This window comes from Bos indicus, chromosome 19 (assembly GCF_029378745.1).
Source record: "Bos indicus isolate NIAB-ARS_2022 breed Sahiwal x Tharparkar chromosome 19, NIAB-ARS_B.indTharparkar_mat_pri_1.0, whole genome shotgun sequence".
NCBI classification, from domain to species: domain Eukaryota; kingdom Metazoa; phylum Chordata; class Mammalia; order Artiodactyla; family Bovidae; genus Bos; species Bos indicus.
The window spans coordinates 57,659,566-57,680,796 of record NC_091778.1 but is presented as its reverse complement, the minus strand read 5'-3'; the positions used below and the strand labels follow the sequence as shown (position 1 = coordinate 57,680,796).

The following is a 21,231-nucleotide window of genomic DNA, read 5'->3' as shown; positions in this document are numbered from 1 at the left end:
TGCAGTCCGTGAGGTTGCAGACGGTCGGACAGGACTGAGCTCCTGCACAACCACCACCGCAGCCTTGGGCCTCAGTAACTTGCTTCCTACACATCCTCACCATTAGCCGACCACATACACCTGTGGGCACACCTTTCCAGTCCAACAAAAGCTCTGCTCCCAGTGAGGTCACCCGAGTTTTAATTATCTCAACCACAAAGGAGCAGACACACACAGCACCATGTAATTATTTTTAATGTCCAGAGTTTATAATTCCAGGGCCAGAGCTGTCTCCTGGACTCGAGCTTATAAGGTCTCAATTGGCCTGTGAGGCCAGTAGGGGTACTTCTTCTTGTCTAATTTGGTTTCTGGGAAGACTTCATTCAAGTCCTCAATGGTCATCTGATCAAATGGAATTATGTTCCTCATCTTCTCCAGCTGAAAAAAGAGGGGAAATGTGTCAAAATAAAAAGGGTTGCAGAGATACAAAAAAAGAATCCGAGACAGGTGACTGCTGCTAGGTGAAGGACACATGGCTGTGAAAGGAGAGAAAACAGATTACAAGCAAAGGCCAAGGTTCATCCTTACCTCTTTCTCATATTCCTGAATCCTGGTCTTTGACTGAGTCAAAAACTCAGCACAACTTTTCACCTTTAAGAGAAGGGAGAAATTCTGTTTTGAAACCAACCTGTACCTTCCCAACCCTGAGCCTCCCAAGGTATGAGGAGTCCCGGACCGCCCCCCACCCCCGCCCCGCCGCCCCACTGCTTTCCCACACTCTGTGGAGAGGAGGTGGGCTCCTCTGACTACTTGGGGGATTCTGCTTTAGGGGGCAAACTGCAGCTCTCCCCAACACCCACAAAGAAGCCCGTTCAGGAGAACCAGCTTAAGGCAGCAGGCCCAGGGTTCTTCAGTGAGTTATTCGCCTAGGCAACCTACAAACGCCTGCATCACCCGGGCCAGCCGAATGGCCAGGACAAGCCACTGACCACCCAGTCAGACTTCTCCTTGGTGGAGCCACCTGGGTTCCAACACTGGGCTTTTAGTACTTTCAAGCAAAGGGGTATTTGACTACTCACTACCGTGTATAATTTTCCTGCCCAGTTTCAGCTCCTTGATTGTTTTTAACGGTCATGTTGAGGTATAACTGCCATACAATAAAACGCACATATTTAAAGACTACTACTTGATAGGGGTTGATATACGCATCCACCTGCGGAACCGTCACCACAGTGAAGACCGTTTCATATTTATCACCCCCTCCACCCCAACCCCAGGCAACCACTGATGTGCTGGTCACCAGAGGTTTACCCGAGTTTGTTTATCGTTTTCCAGCAGTGGAGTCATGCAGTGTGTCCTCCTTTGCTGGATTCTTTCACTCACATAATTATCCTAAGGCTCATCTGTATCACTGCATTCGTTAACAGTTCATCCCTTTTTAGCGATCCTTTAAATTCCCTCCACCTTAACCTTACTAGTAAGAAACAGAACTGTCAGGAATTAAGAGAATTTTAGAATAAGTAAGGGCCTCAACTACTTACATCTTCTTTTTCTTCAGCATCCACCTGGGCAGTATATTTATCCTCTGGTATAGGAACCTTCAGGGCATTAAACTACAAACACAGGAATAACGAACTGTTGTTAATATCACCAGGAGTCCCCCCCAAAAGGACTCAAAAGCTGCTAATTGTAATAGATCATATAAAAACACATTCTCCATTCCAGGCGGTAAGAGCAGGCATCTGGGGCATTCTATTGGAAAGAGTATTAGACTGGCAATGGGAGCTCAAGGTTCCACTGCCTCATCACTAGCTGGAGACCTTGGACAATTCTCTCATTACAATGAGCTTCAGTTTCTTCACTTGATAAAGAGAGGCAGACTGATGACCTCAAAGAACCCTGCGGTTCCAAAGTAATTCTGATTTCTCTTTTTTTAATTTTATTTATTTTGGCTGTGCCACACAGCACGTAGGATCTTAGTTCCCTGACCACGGATGGTTACCTGTGCCCCTTGCAGTGGAAAAGCGGAGTCCAAACCACTGGACCACCAGGGAAGTCCCCTGATTTCTCTGTGAAAAGAAACCCTAGTGGACAGGTAGCGGAAGTCATATTTGTGTAACAGAGATGGATGAGACCTTCTCCCTAGACGACGGCTTAGTGTCTTGGCCCTGGCACTGAGCGCTGTTCCTAGCAGAGTGGGCCCTCAATAACTATCTGCTGAATGAACAAGCAAATCGTGGATAATCAAATTTAACATCAGAATATAGGTGGGCGAGGGCTTCCCTGGTGGTTCAGTAATAAAGAGTCCACCTGGTGATGCAGGGGACACAGGTTCGATCCCTGATCTAGGAAGATCCCACAAGCGGTGGAACAACTAAACCCGGGCACCACAACTATCGAGCCTGTGCTCTAGAGCCAGGGAGCCACAGCTACTGAGCATACGTGCTGCAGGTACTGAAGCCCTCACACCCCAGAGCTAGGGAAGCCGCCACAGTAAGAAGCCTGCGCGCCATAACTAAGAGAGCGAACCCCTGCTCACCGCAACCAGAGAAAAGCCCACGCAGCAACAGAGACCCAGCACAGTCAAAAACTAAGTTATAAAAAGAAGAAGAAAGATAGGTGATCGAGAGACCACAGCTACAAGGGACAATAAAAAAGCAGAGGAAAACAGTAAAAGAGTAGGAGAAAATGTCAGCTTGATTTAAAAGGAGACAGGTGGGGAGTGCAGAGGAAGCCAGGCAGAAACACCCAACTCAACAGTCCTCTGGCTCTCGGATTAAGACTCTGTTATACCGTTTTCTTAGGTAAGAAACCTGCTGAATGAGGAGACCCTGAGTTCTCCGCACCTACTTACCATTTTAAATCTGTCATCACAAGACCTTTGGCTGCACCCATCTCTCCTGAGCCTCCCTTGGGATCTGGGTGTTACCACCACTCCTCTTTCCTCACTGTCATCCCGTGTAACTGTCCACGGTCCTGCTCCCCCACCCACAGCCATGTTAACAAGACCAGAGCTTTAGCTGCCTGAAGGCTCACCTTCTTCTCAAAGTCATCCACCAAGCCAGCCTTTGCCACGTTGGCCTTGTAGTAAGCCCAGTCGATGGCAGGTGGCTTCTCAGGCAGAGTAGCCAACCTGCTCACACAGAAAAGCAAAAGTTAGGACTGTTCCACGAGCAAGAGGAAATTCACACAGCAATTTCCCTATTCTTCATTCCTATGGCCTGGAGCTATCGCCACACTCTTCCCTAGGAGGGAGATCATAGGAATGCAAAAAAATAATAATAATAATTCACTAGTGTTTAGAAAATGCATGAATTTCTTTCTGCCAGAAGAACATCAGAATTCATATATTTTGTTTCCACATGAAATCACAAGTCCAGAGGCTCCCTCTCAGCAAGGTACTGACCTGGAGGTTAGGGTCTCATTCCAGGACTTCAAGGAGTTAGCCACGGCCTTCTGGTTCCGAGGGATGATCTCCCCAAAAGCTACCCAGTCAATGGTTTTTAGAGCAAGTTTCCGTCCAGCCATCTTGAGATCTTGGAAAATACAACAGGTCAGATCAAAACAGGGCTCTTGGAGAGAATCCTATAAAGGGCATCGCAGAAGTATTCAAGTTTTAAGAAATAGATCAGCATCATATGAGTGGGTATATCTGTCAACTAAAGGAATTAGGATGACAGTATCAGAAGAGGACACTTTAGTTTTTAAAATTCAAGATGTACAACCTGGCATATATTCTAGATGGTATACCCTCTCTTCCCCATCTCCTAATTTATCCTTAAAAGTCCAGTTATTAAAAAAAAGAAAAAATCCAGTTATCCAGTGTTTGCACTCCATGTACCTTTGGAAACATTGCTAAAGCAATATTCATGCATTACATAAAAGTTAGTAATTTAAAAACACTTCCACTCAGCCTACATTTTACTCACTGATTCTCCAGTGCACAGAACCTGACACATATTCACATTTCAACAAGGCTTAGTTAAATAGAGCAGACGCTGGAACGAAATTTCCTCACCTGAAAAATGGGGATAATAAGCCCTCTTAGCCAAAAAAAGGCTGTTAAAAATATCAAATATAACTGTGCACACCAATTTGCACTACAAACTTAAGGGGCTCTCTACCCACACCTTATTCATGCCTGGTGATCCCCTGCAGTGTTAGTACATACCCTGAGTATACTGGCAATACTCAGAAAAAAAAAATGTTTTCAATACATACGTGAATGTGAGAGAACATGGAAAGTGATCACAACCGTTAAAGATCTTTAAAAACTATGGGGTGGATCACAAAGGAGATGTGGGCCTTAAAAGAAAGAAGACACATGTCCAACATCTGCCTCTTCCTTTCACTCTCAAGACAGCTTATGTTCCCTGGAATGAAGGTGAGGGGCGGGTGACCTTAAATACACCAGATAGAGTAAGTGCCCTTGCTGAGAGTTTTCCAAGCTCGGAAGCTTCGTAAATGGGTTTGTTGTCTTTTATTTACTGCTGAATCCCCAGCGCCTAGAACAGATCCTGAACACAGCAGGTGCTCAGTGAATATTTACTGAATCGGAAAATGAACCCTGCACTAGAGAAGCTCTGAAAGCTCCACACGCTCGAAAGCTGGAACCTTCAGAAGGGAAGCGCACAGCCCTCCAGCCTGCTGGCGTCACCAAGCAGGCTAAAACTACGTCCCGGCAACGTTTCCTCAGCCTCCAAACCGGACTCCTGAAGCCGCCAGGCTGGAGTCAGGCTGGACGAGAGAAAGGTTACTGGAAGCCCTAAAAGTCAAGAGGCCACAAACTGGCCTCTGCGGCCTCGCGCTAGAGGGAGAGGACAGGAAGAGGGCGCGAAAGAGCAGCCGCGCGAAGCAGAGGAGAGACAAGGGTCGAGCCGAGGTATGCATGAGCAGAGCAGAGAAACCCACTATGTTCAGGTACGTGAGAGGCCCCCAAGCCCACTCACCTTCACCGACCCCGGGCGGCCCGCAGTCCACAGCAGCAGAGAACGGAAGTGGGTCACCGGAAGCTCTCCCCTCAGCCAACCCCAAACCCAAGGGGGCGGGCCTTGTCTTGCGGTTCAGCGAATAGAGGTGAGGGCTGATTCAGGAAGTTCCGCCTCCGGGGGCGGGCGTAGCGCCTCCACAGCCCGGGGACGCGGACGCTGGTTGGGGGTGCTCCCGTCCCTCTCCCGCGGCCCCACCCCCGCCGATGGGCCGGCCCGGCTCTCCCTGCCGAGAGATGGGCCGGCCCGGCGGCGCGCGGGCAGCAAGCGGCGGCGGCGGCGGCGGCCCAAGATGGCGGAGCTGCAGCTCGACCCGGCCATGGCGGGGCTGGGAGGGGGCGGCGGGAGCGGGCTGGGCGATGGAGGCGGCCCGGGCCGCGGGCCCCCCAGCCCTCGCCCCGCTGGCCCCACGCCCCGCGGGCACGGCCGCCCGCCCCCCGCCGCCGCCGCGCAGCCGCTGGAGCCGGGTCCCGGGCCGCCGGAGCGGACAGGGGGCGGTGGCGCGGCCCGCTGGGTCCGGCTGAACGTGGGCGGCACCTACTTCGTGACCACCAGGCAGACCCTAGGCCGGGAGCCCAAGTCTTTTCTCTGCCGCCTCTGCTGCCAGGAGGACCCGGAGCTGGACTCGGACAAGGTGCGCCCCGCCCTCGGGCGCGCCCCCGGCCTTCGGACCCCCTCGTTCCTCCCAGGCTGGTCCCCGGATTTCCTGCGACGCTCTTCTCTCCGGAGGGCGCCTGGGGCCGGGACCCCCTCCTCCTCGTCTTTCCCAGCCAGCCAGCCCTGGGGGCTTTTCTGCCCCAGCCCCAGACGTACGCAGACTTTCTCTCTGACCGCACCCTTCGTTCTCAGCGGCTGCTTCCCCGCGCTGTGCCTACCTTCACCCGCGAGCGTCCGCTCCACACCCCTTCTCCCCTTCCTCTCTGCACCTCATCCCAGCCCCTCAGGTCTGCCTGAGTTTCCCCCTGACTTCCTCGTTTCCCTGGTTCCTCGTCAAGACCCTCATTGCCTATGGCAGACGCATCCAGAATTGGGTCAGGGCGAGCTAAGGCATCCAGGTAGCTAGCTTTCTGAGACTTCCGCTCGGACCCCTCTGCCAAGTTGGGTGAAAGCTTGGGTGTGATGATGGCTTCGACAGTTGCAGGAAGCGCTTGTCATGATCCCACACTTCTTTCCTGCGGTCCTGGGCTCGTATCTGGTAACTGTCACTGTTTTAGGTCCCGGTTTGAGCTCAGATACATTCCTAGAAAAGAGGTTGTCCTTTGCCAATGCAAACCTAAGCTGAAGGATTAAGACCAGGGAAAATGAAACCCAAAGAGTACTGTTGGGCAAGATGCATGGCTGCTAACCAAAGAGTTGAGAGGTGACAAGACGCTTAACCCATTTTCAGTTTGAGCTGTTTGGTTTTTTTTTAACTTTACACGTTCATCTTTTAGTTTCTGATTTAAAAGCATTGACTGTTGCCTGCATCGCCTGTATCCCATGTAGCACTTAACTGTTCCCTTGCAACAGAGTAAGGGTTAAGTAAACATTGGTTAGTTTCATTTATTCATCTGCTACCTCTCCTGTAATCTCAGATTGAAGGCACACTGTCCTGCCCTAACTTAAGGAGTTTTCCAAAACCTTGCTTATTATAAAGGAACGATTTTATCTGTCCTGAATCTTCTTTGTTGCAGTAGAAGCCAGTTTCTTCTTGTTCCCTTTACTGTAAAGATGAGTAGGATTAAAATTGCTCAGAGCCAAGTCCCGGCCATGCCAAGCTTCCTCTGGGCACAGATCTGGAGTGTGTGAGTTACAACTGCCAACGCAGACTCCCACTGCCGTTGGCCCTCAGCTCAGGAGCACTGCCAAATAAACAGAGGTTTTCTTAGAATTAGGAATGTGATTCAGGGACAATAGAGAAGTCAGAATGTCTGTCTCAAGCAGAAATTTAGATCACGCAGCTATGGCATTTTCTTCCTCTGTTTCTTTATAACAAATATCCCACAGGAAGAATGTTGGTAATTGTATCTACGCTTGATCTTACCCAAAAGGCTGAGAAGAGACTGGTAATCGTGTCTGAGTCAAAATTTTAGAAGTTCAAGTCAATGCCTAGATAATGAATATGACTATACATCTGCAACACCCTCCCAGAAATGATCTTGAAGTACAAGACCCCTAAAGCTAGGCTTCTTGCCAGTAGTTAGTGATAAACACCTAATAGAACTTGCCCTCTCACGTGTGAATTGTGACAGACTGGTGGAGACCCTGCCCTAACTTAGCATGAAAGCTCCACGGTGATCCCTTGTGTTTGGTCGGCAGGACGAGACGGGGGCCTACCTGATTGACAGGGACCCCACCTACTTTGGTCCGATCCTAAACTACCTCCGCCACGGGAAGCTCATCATCACAAAGGAGTTGGCAGAAGAAGGTAAGGACGCTGTTTGTGCTGGGCATCTTCAAAATTCAGGTCAAGTCTTTAAAGCTGTTTCATAGATTGGAATGTATTTTTCACAGGTTTTTTTTCTGGTGGCGGGAGGGCTATGCTGTGTGACATGTGGGCTCTTGGTTCCCTGACTAGGGATTGAACCTGTGCCCTCTGCATTGGGAGTGTGGAGTCTTAGCCACTGGACCACCAGGGAAGTCCTGAGATTTGAATTTTGAGATTTTTAGCAGGCTCAGGTGCACAGGAAGCAAAGCTTTTTAAATATAAGCAGGGAGCCTCCAGTCACCTCCTCTAGTCTGAGAGGGTCTTGGAGGAGCCCCGTTGTTCTCATCCTCCTTTGGGAAGAGACACAGCTCAGCTTTGGAGGTAGAGTTTTTTCTGGACCTGCAAAATTATCAAGACCTCTTTTTACATTGACTTATTACTAGCAGTGAATATCCACAGCCTGAAACAGCAAATCTCTGACATTTAGGTATTTATTCTTTCAATTTTAGTTTGAACTTGCAGCAGTAAAAAAAAAAAGAAGAAGAAGAAATAATAATGAAGGCTTGGCCTCATTTCTTTAAGACTGGTCTCATGCTTCCTTGTAGATTTTTGCATCTGACCTAATTCATTCTCCAGCCCATTGTCAGGGGCATCATTAGTTGACTCATCCTTTTGGTTTGTAGGGCACTTGAACTATAAGTGGGTCTAGACGTCTTTCTAAAAGGCTATCTTCGTCTCACTGAGACATTCAGTTAAGATGGGAGCCTGTCCCTTGATGCAGGGCACCCTAACCTGGGAGCATTCTCTCCGCATAAGAAAGCTGAAATGGCCGTGCTTGCTAATGAAACGGCTGAAGAACACTGCTGTTACAACCAGTCAAAAGAGGAATCGGTCTCCCTTTTTATTTTTAATGCCCCCCCCCTTTTTTTTCTTAACATTTCAAATGCATACAAAGTAACTGGAATGGTACCATCCACAGCAATTACCAGCTCATGGGTAGTCTTTGTTTCTTCAAAAGAAGAATCTTAAGCACCTTTTCTAATGCCTTAAAAAAATGATTTTGAAGGGCAAGAATAGTACAAAGAACTCCCTTTATCCAGATTCACCAAAATCAACAGTTTGGGTTATATTTGCATTATCATTCATTCATCTCTCTCCTCCTCCTCCCCGCTCCTTCCTCTCCCCTTTCCACAGTTTTATTTCTGAACTTCTTGAGTCTAGATTACAGACTTGACCCCTTAGTGCTTCCTGGTCTATTTCTCAAGAGCAAGGACATTCTCTCACGTAACCACCATATAGTTATCAAATTCAGGACATTTAATATCGATAAACACTTTAACTATAGCTAACATTCTAATTTGGTCAATTGTTTCAACAAAAGTCTTTATAGCAACTTTTTTTCCTGGACCAGGATCACACATCCCCTTTAGTTGTCCTGTCCCAGGTCTTTGATTTTGTTAAGCATGGGATTCTTTTTTTTTTTTGTGGACATGCCACACAGCTTGCAGTATCTTAGTTCCCTGACCAGAGATTGAACCTGGGCCCTCGGCCATGAAAGCACCGAATCCTAATGACTGGACTTCCAGGGAAGTCCTGTGCATGGGATTCTTTCATTGACTGCTTTTTACACTGTTCAGATAATCATCTTGTTAAATTTGGTCCACATAATTTTTTCTTTTTAAAAAATTTTATTTATTTTAAATTAAAGGATAATTGCTTTACTGGTCCACATAAATTTACACTTAAACAGAGAGACATTGGTCACTTTTAGGACAGACTGGGTAGAAATTGCAAGCTCAGGAGTTGTCCAGCGGGACTAGCTCCAGGAACTGAGTGACATATGGTTAAGGCGTCCTGCAGCTGATGGGCAGGAGCAGGAAGAGCCAGGGAAGGTGGCAGGTGGGAAACCGCAGGGGCGAAACAGTAAACGGAGCAGCCTTTCGCCTGCCTCACTGATGTTGGGGAAAAGGTCACAGACACCCAGCAAACGGCAAAGGAGCGTTCCCGAGGCTGCAGGAGGGAGACTAGACTTGCAGTGAAAGATGCAGTTCTTAGCAAGCACGTGTTCTCCAGCCTCTTTCTGCTGTTTTCTGGGGACTTCACACACCTCTGACCACAGGTTGGTCTTCCTTCTAGGCGTGCTGGAGGAAGCGGAGTTTTACAACATTGCATCTCTTGTGCGACTGGTTAAGGAAAGAATACGGGACAACGAGAACAGAACTTCACAGGTAATGGGTTTTGAGCTCTTAAGGGGAAAATGTCCCATGTGTCAGTCTTTGTCCCCATGTCTGGGGTGATCAGAAACGGACAGTGTAACGTTTGAGAGCCCTGCGTCTCCCCTGTGAGCCGGAGGTCTCCGTGTGGCATACGGTCCATCTGCCAGACAGGCAGCACATATTCCGCCAGACTTGTTCAGAACAGGGAAACAGAGGCGAAATCACAAAGAGAACGAAACAGGCCCGTGTCCCCTTAGAAGAACGGGAAATAGTGGCTGCTCGCCATCTGGCAGTGGGAGGAGTCGCCGTACTTGAGGTTCAAAGCCTGTTCTCTCCAGCAGAGCGTCTGCCTCCCTCCGTGTCCACGTGGGGGCTGAGCGGGGCCTCGCTTCTACCTGTTTACCTGGGGGCTTCTCTGTGAGGACCAGCCTTCAGCCTGTGACCGTGTCAACAGCCAGCTGCTGACACACACTGGCATGGCATAGACTTCGCACATGGCTTGTGAATCACGCTTCTAAGAAAGTAATATCAAGCTTCTCTTTCTTTTAGGAAGTCTGGATTTTCTTAGTAGATTTGGTGACAAAAATCCAACCGAATTTGCTGTGTAGTTAGAGCAGGGAAGGCAGTGGGGCACACTCAGCTCGTCTCATGGCACATCACCCGTCGTCAGTCTCAAGCAAGTAGCCACGATAACTTCTCTTAGGCCCTGGGGACCCCGACTGATAGGAGGGCCATGCCCTCAAGAAGCTTAAAGTCTAGCAGGAAAAACAGGCCGGTATTTTAAGAGGGTTTAACTGCACTAATGGGACAGAGTCCGACTCCAGCATGACTTGTTTCCTGTCCCATCCGATACTGGTAATGGTTGCTTTCTTGAGATCTATCGCAATACAGAATTTCAAAAGTAGAAACTTGTTCCTTGCATGTTCTGTGTTAGACTTCATGAATCAAATTTCTTTCTGGCTCTGAATGGAATTATCTGGATGAACACCTGACCCCTATGATAATGAAGTCTGTTCTCCGTTTTATCTCCAGCACTTTGCAAAGGTGGAAAGGAGGCCTAATCATTTAGTTCTTCTCCATCTGGCCAGTGGCTGAAAGGCTTTTTTTTTTTTTTTTTTGGTGCTGAAACCTGGGATGAAAGGCTCCTTTTTAATGTTCAGAGATGAACTCACAGTTGGTTTGCAGGTTACCATGTGAAGTATGATCTAGCGTCACCAATTTTTTTTGCCGTCTCCTGGTGTATTTACGTGGCTTCCTTCACTCTGACAGATATGTGATAGCTTAGACGTTCTGCGAATCTCATCCATCCTGTTTTTCACATTAAACAAAAAAACAAACCTTTGATGCTTAATATAAGTTTTAATGATACCATCAAGTATAAAATTTGAAACCATTCAAATCGTGGCACCTGAACACTCTCAGTTCTTCGCCGTCAGTGAATTCCTTGAGAGTGCTGTGAGGTTTTTATTTGATGACAGTAATTAAGTTAGTTTTTTCGGTTTTGAGGCTAATGGATTTATACCTAGCTGGAAGCTTTTTTATTCTAGGAATGTCAAGCCCCTTTTGATGTTAACTGATCTTTCCACCTGTCCCCTTTATTTAGTGGGACTCTGGGTGGGCAGTGGGTTTGATGTCGTTCAAAGACGTCCCCTTTTACATTTGTCCCACATCACCTTAAGCCTGCGTGTGGATTTCCGTGGCTGTCTCCTCAAGCTCGGTATCTCCTTCACCTTGTCTTTGTTGAAAGAAGACGCGCCTGGCAGGCAGTCGGGTAAAGCCCGGGATGTAGAGGGCCTCCCCAACTTTTTCTCAGTGGCCTCGCTTCTCTTCAGTGGCTGCCACCATCCTGTTACTCTGCTATCCCCGGAAGCGTTTTTTGTTGTGAGGTGGATCTTGGTGCATTTGAGAGTGATGATGGTTTACTTGGGAAGAGGAGAGTAAAGAAGAGGCGTTACGGTTATCTCAGATAACTGGGACTTGGACAGCGCAGCCACTGTCGGGTCTTCGTGATGCTCTGCATCTTACAGTGTGAAACGCCTGGTCGTTCCTGCACTGCGCAGCTGCTCCTGCTGCTGCTAAGTCGAATCAGTCATGTCCGACTCTGTGCGACCCCACTGCGCAGCTGGGGTGATTGAAACTGTCACAGGATTTGTCCTGTATTTTATATGGAAGGAATTTTCTTTTTTTTCATCTTAGCACCTTATTGAATGGAACCTCGTTCAGAAGGACAAAGTATACAAGAAAGACTGTAGTGTTGTCAGGCAGATGTGGGCTCATATCCCAGCTCTACCTCCAGTCCACTTAGTCATCACACTGCTTGGGCAAGATATTGTGCCCTGAACACCAGTGTCCTCCGTCTAGAAAGAATCCAATGCCTGCCTTCCAGGACTGCAGAAAAGACTAGAAGAGAAGGGTACAGCACTTGGGGCCTGTAGTCCACGGTACTTAGTAGCTACTTTTGTTCATCGACTATTTCCCAAATTGTTCTGATTTTCCAGACAGCTGAAGCCAACTCATCATTTTTAAAAATGGGCTAAGTTTTCATCATTCTTAAGAAAATGGTCCAGATTGTCTTAAAATCTGATAGAAGGTAACTGACCCTCGCTCTATGACCGGGCGCCGTTGTTCTGAACCTGGGCTGCTGTTTGGTTCTCTCACCCTCTCAGATGGGCAGTAAGTGTGCAGCTTTGGACCCAACCCCGATGGTCCCTAACTGCTAAATACCGAGTCCTGTGCGCCTGGAATTGTCCTGTGAACAGGAACACATCTGGCGAGCCTGCTTCCCTGCAGCCACCTTAGCCGTCTCACAACCGGCTTCTCATTCCCTGTGGGCCAGGTCACAAGTGTTGACACAGGTCAAGCATGGGGGCCTTCGTGCTGCGGCTCTGGGGTATCCGTCCCAGTTGCTCAGCCTTTTGGCTTCCTGATCTAGCTTATGTTTTAGAGAGTTGAGTCTGGCCAGCACACGACCTTTCTCATCTTTGACACCCTCCAGGTGATCAACAGTTCGGTTCTGTCCTGACACCGACCACCCAGAGTCAGTGTCAGACTCCCGGGGCATGGATGCTAGTTGGGATCTGGGTTCCCACAATGCCTTCTTCATGTTCAGTAATTCACTAGAATAATTGGTGCAACTCGGGAAATGCTATACTTACTATAGTTTATTATGAAGGATATAAATGAACAGCCAGATGCAGAGATTCATGGGGTGAAGGCCTAAAGGGTCCTCTGTCCCCGTGTAGTCCCCAGCATCCATTACTCCCCACCAAGCACATGGATGTGTTTGCCAACTTGGAAGCTCCCGGAACCCCATCATTTAGGGGTTCTTCAGGATGGTTCATTTGGTAGGAAAGGCTGTCTGTATCATTGGCCTTTGGTGATTGAACTCAATCTCTGGTCTCTCCTCTCTCCTCCATGGTCAGGGAGTGGGGCCACAAGTTCTAACCCTCTAACCCGCTGGGTCTTTCTGGTGACCAGCTGATTAGCATACAAAAGACCCTGCTGCAGCTCAGGAGTTGACGTAGTTTTTCAGAGGTCTGTGCCAGGAACCACCAACAAGGCCAAGTATGTGTTTTTATTATACGCTTGTCTGTCACAGGAACGTTACCATGTAGCACTGAAACAGTTTCAGGTGGCTTCAGCCGGGGTAGGACAGCCTGAACATTGGTACGCTGGAGAGCCCCTGTTAGTGTAGTGCTTCCATACAAGGTATCCTTCTCAGCGTGTGTATCAGCTATACAGACTGAAGAAGAAAATGCGACCTTTTTGTCCTGAGTAATTTTACTCTTTTCTCCTTTGGGAAATAGATGAAGTCATAAGTTTATCAGTATGGTCGCTCACATAATTCATACTTCTGAAGTTCAAGATTATTTTGTTTTATTCATGTTCTTGGACCCTATATTTTCTTTCTTTCTTTCCTTGGATAAGTTTTTATTGAGAAACTACAGAGTGGCTTGAAAGGGGGTAGTGGGTGGCTGCCAAGAAAAAAATTCCAAGCACACTCCTTTCCAGTCTTTATTCTTCTGAAGAGCTTCACCAAGGCAGCTGCAAACTGTTGTGTCCTTGAAACTGTTGCTCAGAGCCTGTGTGTGGTTGTCGCAGGGCCCCGTGAAGCACGTGTACCGAGTCCTGCAATGCCAAGAGGAGGAGCTCACGCAGATGGTATCCACTATGTCCGATGGTTGGAAATTCGAACAGGTAATGTTTCTTGGGGCTTCCCTGGTGGCTCAGTAGTGAAGAATCCACCTGCCAATGCAGGAGACATAGATCCCTGGGTTGGGAAGATCCCCTGGAGAAGAGAATGGCAACCCACTCCAGTATTCTTGCCTGGAGAATCCCATGGACAGAGGAGCCTGGTGTGTGACGGTCCATGGGGTTGCAAAAGAGTTGGACACGACTTAGCAACTAAACAACGTTTCATAAGGTGTATCTCAGCCTAGGAGCCCACACTCTGTCACCATCTGTAGCCAGTTAACTCACCCTAGGAATTGGGTAGGGCTAGGGGAAAAGAGCCCTTCTGTGTGGACTCTGCATGGTAGGATGTGATGAGCTGGGTGAGACTGAGAATGGTGTCCTGTCTCCAGGCTTCATATCAGAACTTCCGCGTGATTCTGCCCAGAGGGAGCCAGCCAGCTTCTTTAGGCTTGAAAGTGCCTCTTTGGGTTTTTTCCCCTTCAGGGATTCCTTTCAAAAGTGCTTTGTTCACACATCCTAGAATAAGTAGCTGAAGAAGACCAGGGTTTAACAGTGACCCTCCCTGTTCACGCGGCGTGGTGAGCAGGCATGGCATGAAGGGCTCAGACGAGCTGGAGCCTGGCAAGGTCCTTCCCCGTCAGCCTGTGGGTTTCTGTCCTTTAGCTTTGTGCTCACCACCACAGCATCGAAACAAAGCATCTGAGAACCAGGATTTTACGGTTTTCTTCCATTAGATGGCAGAGTTGTTCATCTATTGTCTTCAAAACACACGGGAGGCTGAGCATGACTCGAACGATGGTATTATAAATTCAATGAATCATGCTTGTTTCTACATAGAGTTTAAGAGGTCAGCTGAACTGTAACCATATAGTTACCTTAAAGGACAGTTACTGGGTTAACAGTATTACATTGTAGACCAAACACGGGCTTCTCTGTCTTCAGCACCAATACTGGGTGGCTCCTCACAGCTGTCTTCCATGGCGGAACCAATTCTGTGTGCGCCTCATTCTTGTTCAGCTGTGGGTTGCAAAATGTCATACTTCCCCTTCAGAAGTATTTTTTCCGTGGTATAAAATTTTAAAGACAAAGTTGTTTGTTTGTTTTTTTAAGAATTAGTGGTTTTTTTGTTTGGTCGGTTGGCTGTGCTGCATGGCTTAGTTCCCAGCCAGGGATGGAAGCCAGGCCACAGCAGGAAACCCTTGTCGTGATGCTCTGGTGAATAACTGGGATCCATGTATCCCCTGGGGCCTTGATAGTCCCAGCAAATTCTTTGTCCTTTGAGAAGCAAAACAAAACTCAGTCAGGAAGAGGGTTTGATTCGTGTGGCAAATATTTTAAGATCCCTGTTTGTATGTTGACCGTGTTCTTTTCTGATCAGCTAATCAGCATCGGATCCTCCTATAACTATGGGAATGAGGATCAGGCAGAGTTCCTCTGTGTTGTCTCCAGAGAACTAAATAATTCTACCAACGGCATTGTCATCGAGCCGAGCGAGAAGGCGAAGGTGAGCCGCCCTGCCCGGCGTTTGTCCCTGACTGTGCTCCCAGCCCTGCTCTGCCCCACCTGAACTGCTGCTCTCTGCTTCTTCCCTTCCTTCTCAAGCCAGCTTTGCATTTCCCCTTCATTTTGGCCCTTTGACTAATGTCATTTAAACCAGGATTTTTGAAGCAGTGACATAGGCTTTTAGTTTAGGACACATGAACTAAAGTAGGGTAGTCTTTTCCCAGGCTCTGCAAATCAGTGAAAAAGAAAAACTAATGGCCACTGATTCCTGTAAGGTGAGAATTCTGAAACTCAGAGTTGAAAGTATTTTGCCTTTATAGTTTGAAATTGTTCTATCTTTCTCAAGAGAAAAGGTGTTGGGTTAACTCTGTGACACCCCCCGCACCCCAACTCCCTGAGGTTACTGGGAGCTTGTGGCACACTGTTCTGTCCTTCCTCCACTATGCCCCTCACACACACACCCACAGTGCTTCTCCGTCATCAGTGTGTGGTGAGCCCGGCCTGTGTCCTGCTCTGGGGAGGTTGTCCTCCTCCATGTGAGGTGATCCTTCACCGTGTGTGGTGGTCCTCCTCCGCGTGAGGTGGTCCTCCTCCGCCTGCGGTGGTCCTCCTCCGCCTGCGGTGATCCTCCACCACCTGCGGTGATCCTCCAACTGCGGTGATCCTCCGCCTACGGTGAGCCGGAAGTGTCTTTCCGCTCAGGGGAGGTGGTCCTCCTCCATGTGTGGTGGGCTGGCTTGTGTCCTTCTGCTCAGGGGAGGTGGTCCTCCTCCCTGTGCGGTGGTCCTCCTCCCTGTGCGGTGGGCCTCCTCCCTGTGCGGTGGGCCTCCTCCGCGTGAGGTGGTCCTCCTCCCTGTGCGGTGATCCTCCTCCAAGTGTAGTGAGCTGGCCTGTGTCCCTCCGCTCAGGGGAGGTGATCCTCCTCTGCATGAGGTGGTCCTCCTCCCTGTGCGGTGATCCTTCTCCCTGTGGTGATCCTCCACCAAGTGTAGTGAGTTGGCATGTGTCCCTCCGCTCAGGGGAGGTGGTCCTCCTCCGCCTGCGGTGGTCCTCCTCCACCTGCGGTGGTCCTCCGCCACGTGTGGTGAGCTGGATGTGTCCTTTTGCTCAGGGGAGGTGGCCCTGCAGCACATAAGCCCTGCCCCAGCAGTGCTTCAGGGGTGCTGCCTCGCTTCCCAGGGTAACAGGTCATCCTGCTGCTGCTCCACCGGGCCCACTGAGAAGTGACTCTGGTCTCTTTGTCCTCCCTCAGTGGGCTGGGAAGCCACCCCACCTAAGAGCAGTGCATGCCCAGAGTCCAAGCCTGTCTCCCCCGTCTTGCCCTTCCAGATTCTTCAGGAGAGAGGGTCTCGGATGTAAACTCCCGAGTCCTCAGTGACGAGCGTGCCCAGCCGAGCACGTCTGTGAAATTCAGTCTCGCTCCTGTACAGTAACCGAGCTACTGCCAAGCCAAGCCACGCCTGGCCCCCAGTGGAGGAGAGTTCTGGTCAAAACCAAAGGAGCCACACCCCCATCCACAGGAACCCGAAGACAGATGCCGCTTTCAGCTGCACAGTACCTTCTCAGAAACCTGCTTTTCTTTTCTTAGCCGGTGTTGTAACAAACCTCTCCAAGAGCACTGGGCTGGGTTCCCAGGTGGAGCTTGTCTCAGGATGGGGCGGGGAGGAGGAAGCCCTAGGTCCTTGCAGATGCTGTACTTCCTGGAAGCCGGAGCGCGTGCAAGAGGGTTGTCCTGAGCTGTGCCACGTTTTCACCTGAGTGTGCCCTGTTGGACACGGGCAGTCGCTTCATCACGCCACCTTTCTCTCCCACACACCCCAGACTACCGCAGCAGACGCAGAGTCTGGTTTAGGCTGTTGAATTGAGGTTTCGGTGAGGGATAGAGTCGCCAGAGCACCCCCACATTCCTATGAACAAAGCCTCTTTGAGGAGGGGAGGATGGGGGGGTCGCAGCTCTGGATTCAGGCTACCAGCTGCCCCATGTTTGGCTTGCCTCATTTCTCTCCAGCAGCTGGCACCCCGTCCCCCGGCCCCAGATAGCTCACCTTCTCCCCAAGAAGAGGTTCAAGGCAGGCGGTATCCTGCACGGAGTCAGACAGACAGACTGGGGGGCACTGTAGGTAGCTGGTGTAACTGCTTCTGTAGCCTTTGCCTGCCCTCTGTTGGCCCGTCTTCCTTCCCTGACTTTTTAAACTGGGGCCGAGGATAAAGGGATTTTGGACCCTCTGATGCCTTGGGGTGGAGACAGCCGTTTTCTCCGAAAGTTGCCAAATGTAGTCTGTAGTATCAAAAGTGGCGTGTTTTTGTGATGTCTCTTAGAAATGCCTTGATCGAAAGTGCGATACTTGTGTCTCTTCTTGGTTTCTGGCCTTGGCAGTGGTCGTGAGCCCCTGCCATCTGCTGTGTATGTGCATTTGACGGGCGGGCCCAGGACCCCCTCATCTGACCCAGCCCTCACCGCCACTTCCTTCTGTGGGGGCTGAGGCATCGAAGATCCAGTGTTTGACTCAGGAGCCAAGCCTCAGAGCTCGTAACTGGATTGCTGTCTGAGCTTCCGAGTCTTGGTGAGCAGTCATGGAGCTCAAAGGGGCCAGAGAGCCCTGGCTTTTCCCTGGGTGACTTTCCTAGTATGGCAGGTGGTCCAGAGAAGGGGAGGTGCCTGTGGGGAGCGCTTTGTTCATAAAAGATCCCTCAAGCCCGTGGCTCCTTCTAAGCTGAGGTTCCCTTTGCCCCCCAGCTCAGCTGCTCACCGCATGGCTCTGGGGTCAGGGTTGCTTTAAAGTGACTATCGACTGTGCCAAGTGTCTTTCGAGCCTGTGACCGGCCCCTGCCCAGACAGGAACCTCATGTTGCCCTCACACGTCTGTGTGTAGAGTAGGGGAGAAGTGTGTGTCCGGGGTGCCTGCTGACACACTGTGTCTACACCCCAGTGTGAACGTGCATGTCAGCACCACGGACGTCTGGCCCGTGCCCAGGACTCTTACAGCTGTAAAATGTTAGAGGAACTGCTACCTACAATAAACAGTTACCCCTGCAGAATGGTTGCAGGTGTCCACCCTGACCTCTTTCACGGGGAAAAAGAATTGAACACGTCAAGGAAAAGCTGCCATCAACCAGAGGATGGTGGGTGAGGAGCTCTGGTCAGTGGGAGTTAGCACCATCAGACTGAAAGGAGGCAAGCCTTGGTGTCTGGGGCCGCAAGCCCAAGCAGACCTGCTTGTCTGGGGCTCATCTGAAAACCAGCCTCTGGTCCCAAGTCAGCAAGCAGGAGCGAGGAGGCTGGAGGGCAGAGGGGGCCAGGCCCTCTGGACGCGTCTTTCTCATCAAGCTTCTCATGGGTCTGCCGTGGAGTCTGCGAAGACCGGCGCGACCCTCGCTGAGCGCTCAGAGGGACCAGCAGGCCGCCTTTCCCCAGGTTCCCTCCCCCGGCCACCCAGCAACAGTCTCAGTTGTTTCAGCGCTCCAGGAATCTGAGAGGGATTGTTTCTTAAGGTTTCTGGGGAAGTATTTTACCCAAGCCCTTCGTGAACCAAGTTGGTATTTTTTTCCTGAAAGCCGGCTCCCTCAGGGAGAGCCTGGCTGACCGCTCCAGAGAGAGGCCCAGCCATTGGCTGGGGGGTCACGTGAGCAGTGCCCCACGCTCTCCTGCTGCCCAGGGCCGCCATGTGGGTGACGCTGGCCAGCAGGGCCCAGCCTCCTCTGGAGTGGCTTTGTTTATGCACAGTTCTAACTGATCTCAGGGGTGTCCGTGAGGCATAGAGGAGGAGGAGACATGCTGAGGGGAAGGGCTGAGAAGTCACCCACACCCTCCGGGATGGCCTTAGAGCCAGGCCTTAGGGACCATACCTGTCACTTGTGGGTGCCCTTTGTTGCCGTTTGTGTCTTTGAATAAAGTCTGAAATGCTGTGACCCTTCCCCCCCCCCCCCTTGTCAATAAAGACATGAAACAGACTTCTGAATCTTGAAACCTCTGGTGTGTAGTTCTCAATACTCAGAGCTCCTGGAGTCCTGTCACTCAACATTGATGATTCTCACACTGTCCTCAGGAGATGAATGTCACTGCACCCTTTTCTAGCAGAGTTTCTTACAGAGTCCTCCTTTTTCCTGCTGCTAAGACTGCCTGGGGGGCCGGGGAGGAGGGAAGGGGCTGGACCTTCTTTCTCCTGGCTTTCATTCCACTGCATCTGAAAGGACCAGAGAGTGCCAAGGGACAGAAGGTGGGACAGATGGGCTTCCTGCAGGAGAGCAGGAAGGAGATGGGGAGAAGTAGGAGATGGGCTTTAAGGGAAAAAAGTCTTCCTGGAAGAGAACAGGTGATGGGGTGCTCATTTTCTCTGCCAGGAGGATGAGGAAGAACGTGAGGTGAGAATCCAGTCACACAAGTTTAAGTGTTGATCCCTAAGTCATCGGGCAGGATGTGGGATCTTCTGAAGGAGTTAGGTCGTCCCTCCTACAGGGCGCTGACAGCTGGGGAGGAGGTATGTACAGAGAAGAGTACTGAGAAGGGCTGTGGCTGTAACAGCTCCAACAAGAGGCCACAGCAGTGGTAAATGGGAGGGAAAGGAAAAGGCCTGGGGGACTCGGGTGTCACAGCCATGGGGATCGCAGGACAGAGTTACTGCTCCCAAGTGAGTGTGCCTGTTCGTTGTGGCCGACTCTATGACCCCGTGGACTGTAGCCCACCAGGCTCCTCTGTCCATGGGGTTTCCCAGGCAAGAATGACTAGAATGGGTTGCCATTTGCTCTTCCAGGGGATCTTCCTGACCCAGAGATCAAACCCAGGTCTCCTGCATCGCAGGTGGATTCTTTACCACTGAGCTACCTGGGAAGCCCATTTGTTCCCAATTCTGGGGAGCAAAGAAAAGAGGTTGGCATTATTAAAAGGTCAAGATGCAGGGTTTCCGTGATGGCTCATTAGTAAACAATCCACCTGCCAAGGCAGGAGACACAGGTTCGATCCCTGATCCAGGAAGATTTCCACATGGGGAGCAGCAATTGAGCCGACACGTCACAACTATTGAACCCGTGCTCCGCAATAGCAGAGGCCAGTGAGAAGCTCGCACACGACCACTAGAGAGTAGCCCCATTCACCGCCAACTAGAGAAAGCCTGCACAGCGTGAAGAACCAGCACAGCCAAAAATAAACTTTTAAAAAGAATGAAAAACAGAAGGTTGAGGCGGGACTTGCCTGGTGGTGCAGTGCTTAAGACTCTGCACTTGCACTGCAGTGGGACCAGGTTCCATCCCCGGTTGGCGAATGGCAAAGAAATCCGTACAATGCGTACCGTCAAGGAGGGGCCCTGCGAGGGAGGCTGCCGACGGGGGCTCACCGCACTGCTGGGACCAGCTGTTGCTGCCAGAGTGAAGCTGCATTGCTGTGGTTGCTCTGATAACAGGAAGGGACTCATCTCTCTCCCTCCAGCTCCCTCGCACGTCCCTTACAGCAGCTTCTCAGCCCCAGCAGCACCCGGCAGTCTGGGTGGGTTGGGACTGAGAGGAACCACAGCCGGGGCTGCTCAGTATCTATAAACTCACTTCTATGCATATTTGAACTTCATACAAAATGGTAAGAATAACTTTATGCCTCCATGTGACAAGATGCAGCTATTCTTTACACAAAGACAATCTTACCCTCTCCCCTAACATGAAAGTGAAAGTGAAGTCGCTCAGTCGTGTCGGACTCTTTGAGACCCCATGGACTGCAGCCCACCAGGCTCCTCTATCCATGGGATTCTCCAGGCAATACTGGAGTGTGTTGCCATTTCCTTCTCCAGGGGATCTTCCTGACCTAGGGATCGAACCCAGGTCTCCCACATTGCAGACAGATGACTTTACTCTCTGAGCCACCAGGGAAGCCTTTTGAGGACTTCCCAAGTGGATCAGTGGTAAAGAATCCGCCTGTTAAGCCCTAACATAAGACACTGCAAACAGTCATTGTTCCCAG

General features: G+C 50.2%; 2 protein-coding genes across 3 annotated transcripts; one reads left to right on the top strand and one right to left on the bottom strand.

Moving 5' to 3' along the window:
* Positions 1-217: 217 nt before the first annotated feature.
* ATP5PD (ATP synthase peripheral stalk subunit d) lies at positions 218-5,106 on the bottom strand. 2 transcript variants are annotated; one of them, XM_019982338.2, is made up of 6 exons: positions 4,929-5,106; positions 3,386-3,515; positions 3,016-3,112; positions 1,521-1,592; positions 568-630; positions 218-417 (listed from the first exon to the last, which is right to left on the bottom strand). In XM_019982338.2, the coding sequence occupies exons 2-6, from the start codon at positions 3,505-3,507 to the stop codon at positions 286-288; spliced, it is 486 nt and encodes a 161-aa protein (XP_019837897.1). In that variant the 5' UTR covers positions 3,508-3,515; positions 4,929-5,106; the 3' UTR covers positions 218-285. The 2 variants fall into 2 exon arrangements, with proteins under 2 accessions (XP_019837897.1, XP_019837898.1); XM_019982339.2 differs by lacking the exon at positions 4,929-5,106 and adding an exon at positions 3,909-4,003.
* An 83-nt stretch (positions 5,107-5,189) lies between these two features.
* Positions 5,190-19,254, top strand: KCTD2 (potassium channel tetramerization domain containing 2). Its single transcript, XM_019980517.2, has 6 exons — positions 5,190-5,601; positions 7,266-7,374; positions 9,511-9,602; positions 13,692-13,787; positions 15,163-15,288; positions 16,617-19,254. Exons 1-6 carry the CDS (start codon positions 5,260-5,262, stop codon positions 16,644-16,646), a joined length of 795 nt encoding a protein of 264 aa, XP_019836076.2. The 5' UTR covers positions 5,190-5,259; the 3' UTR covers positions 16,647-19,254.
* Positions 19,255-21,231: the final 1,977 nt, after the last annotated feature.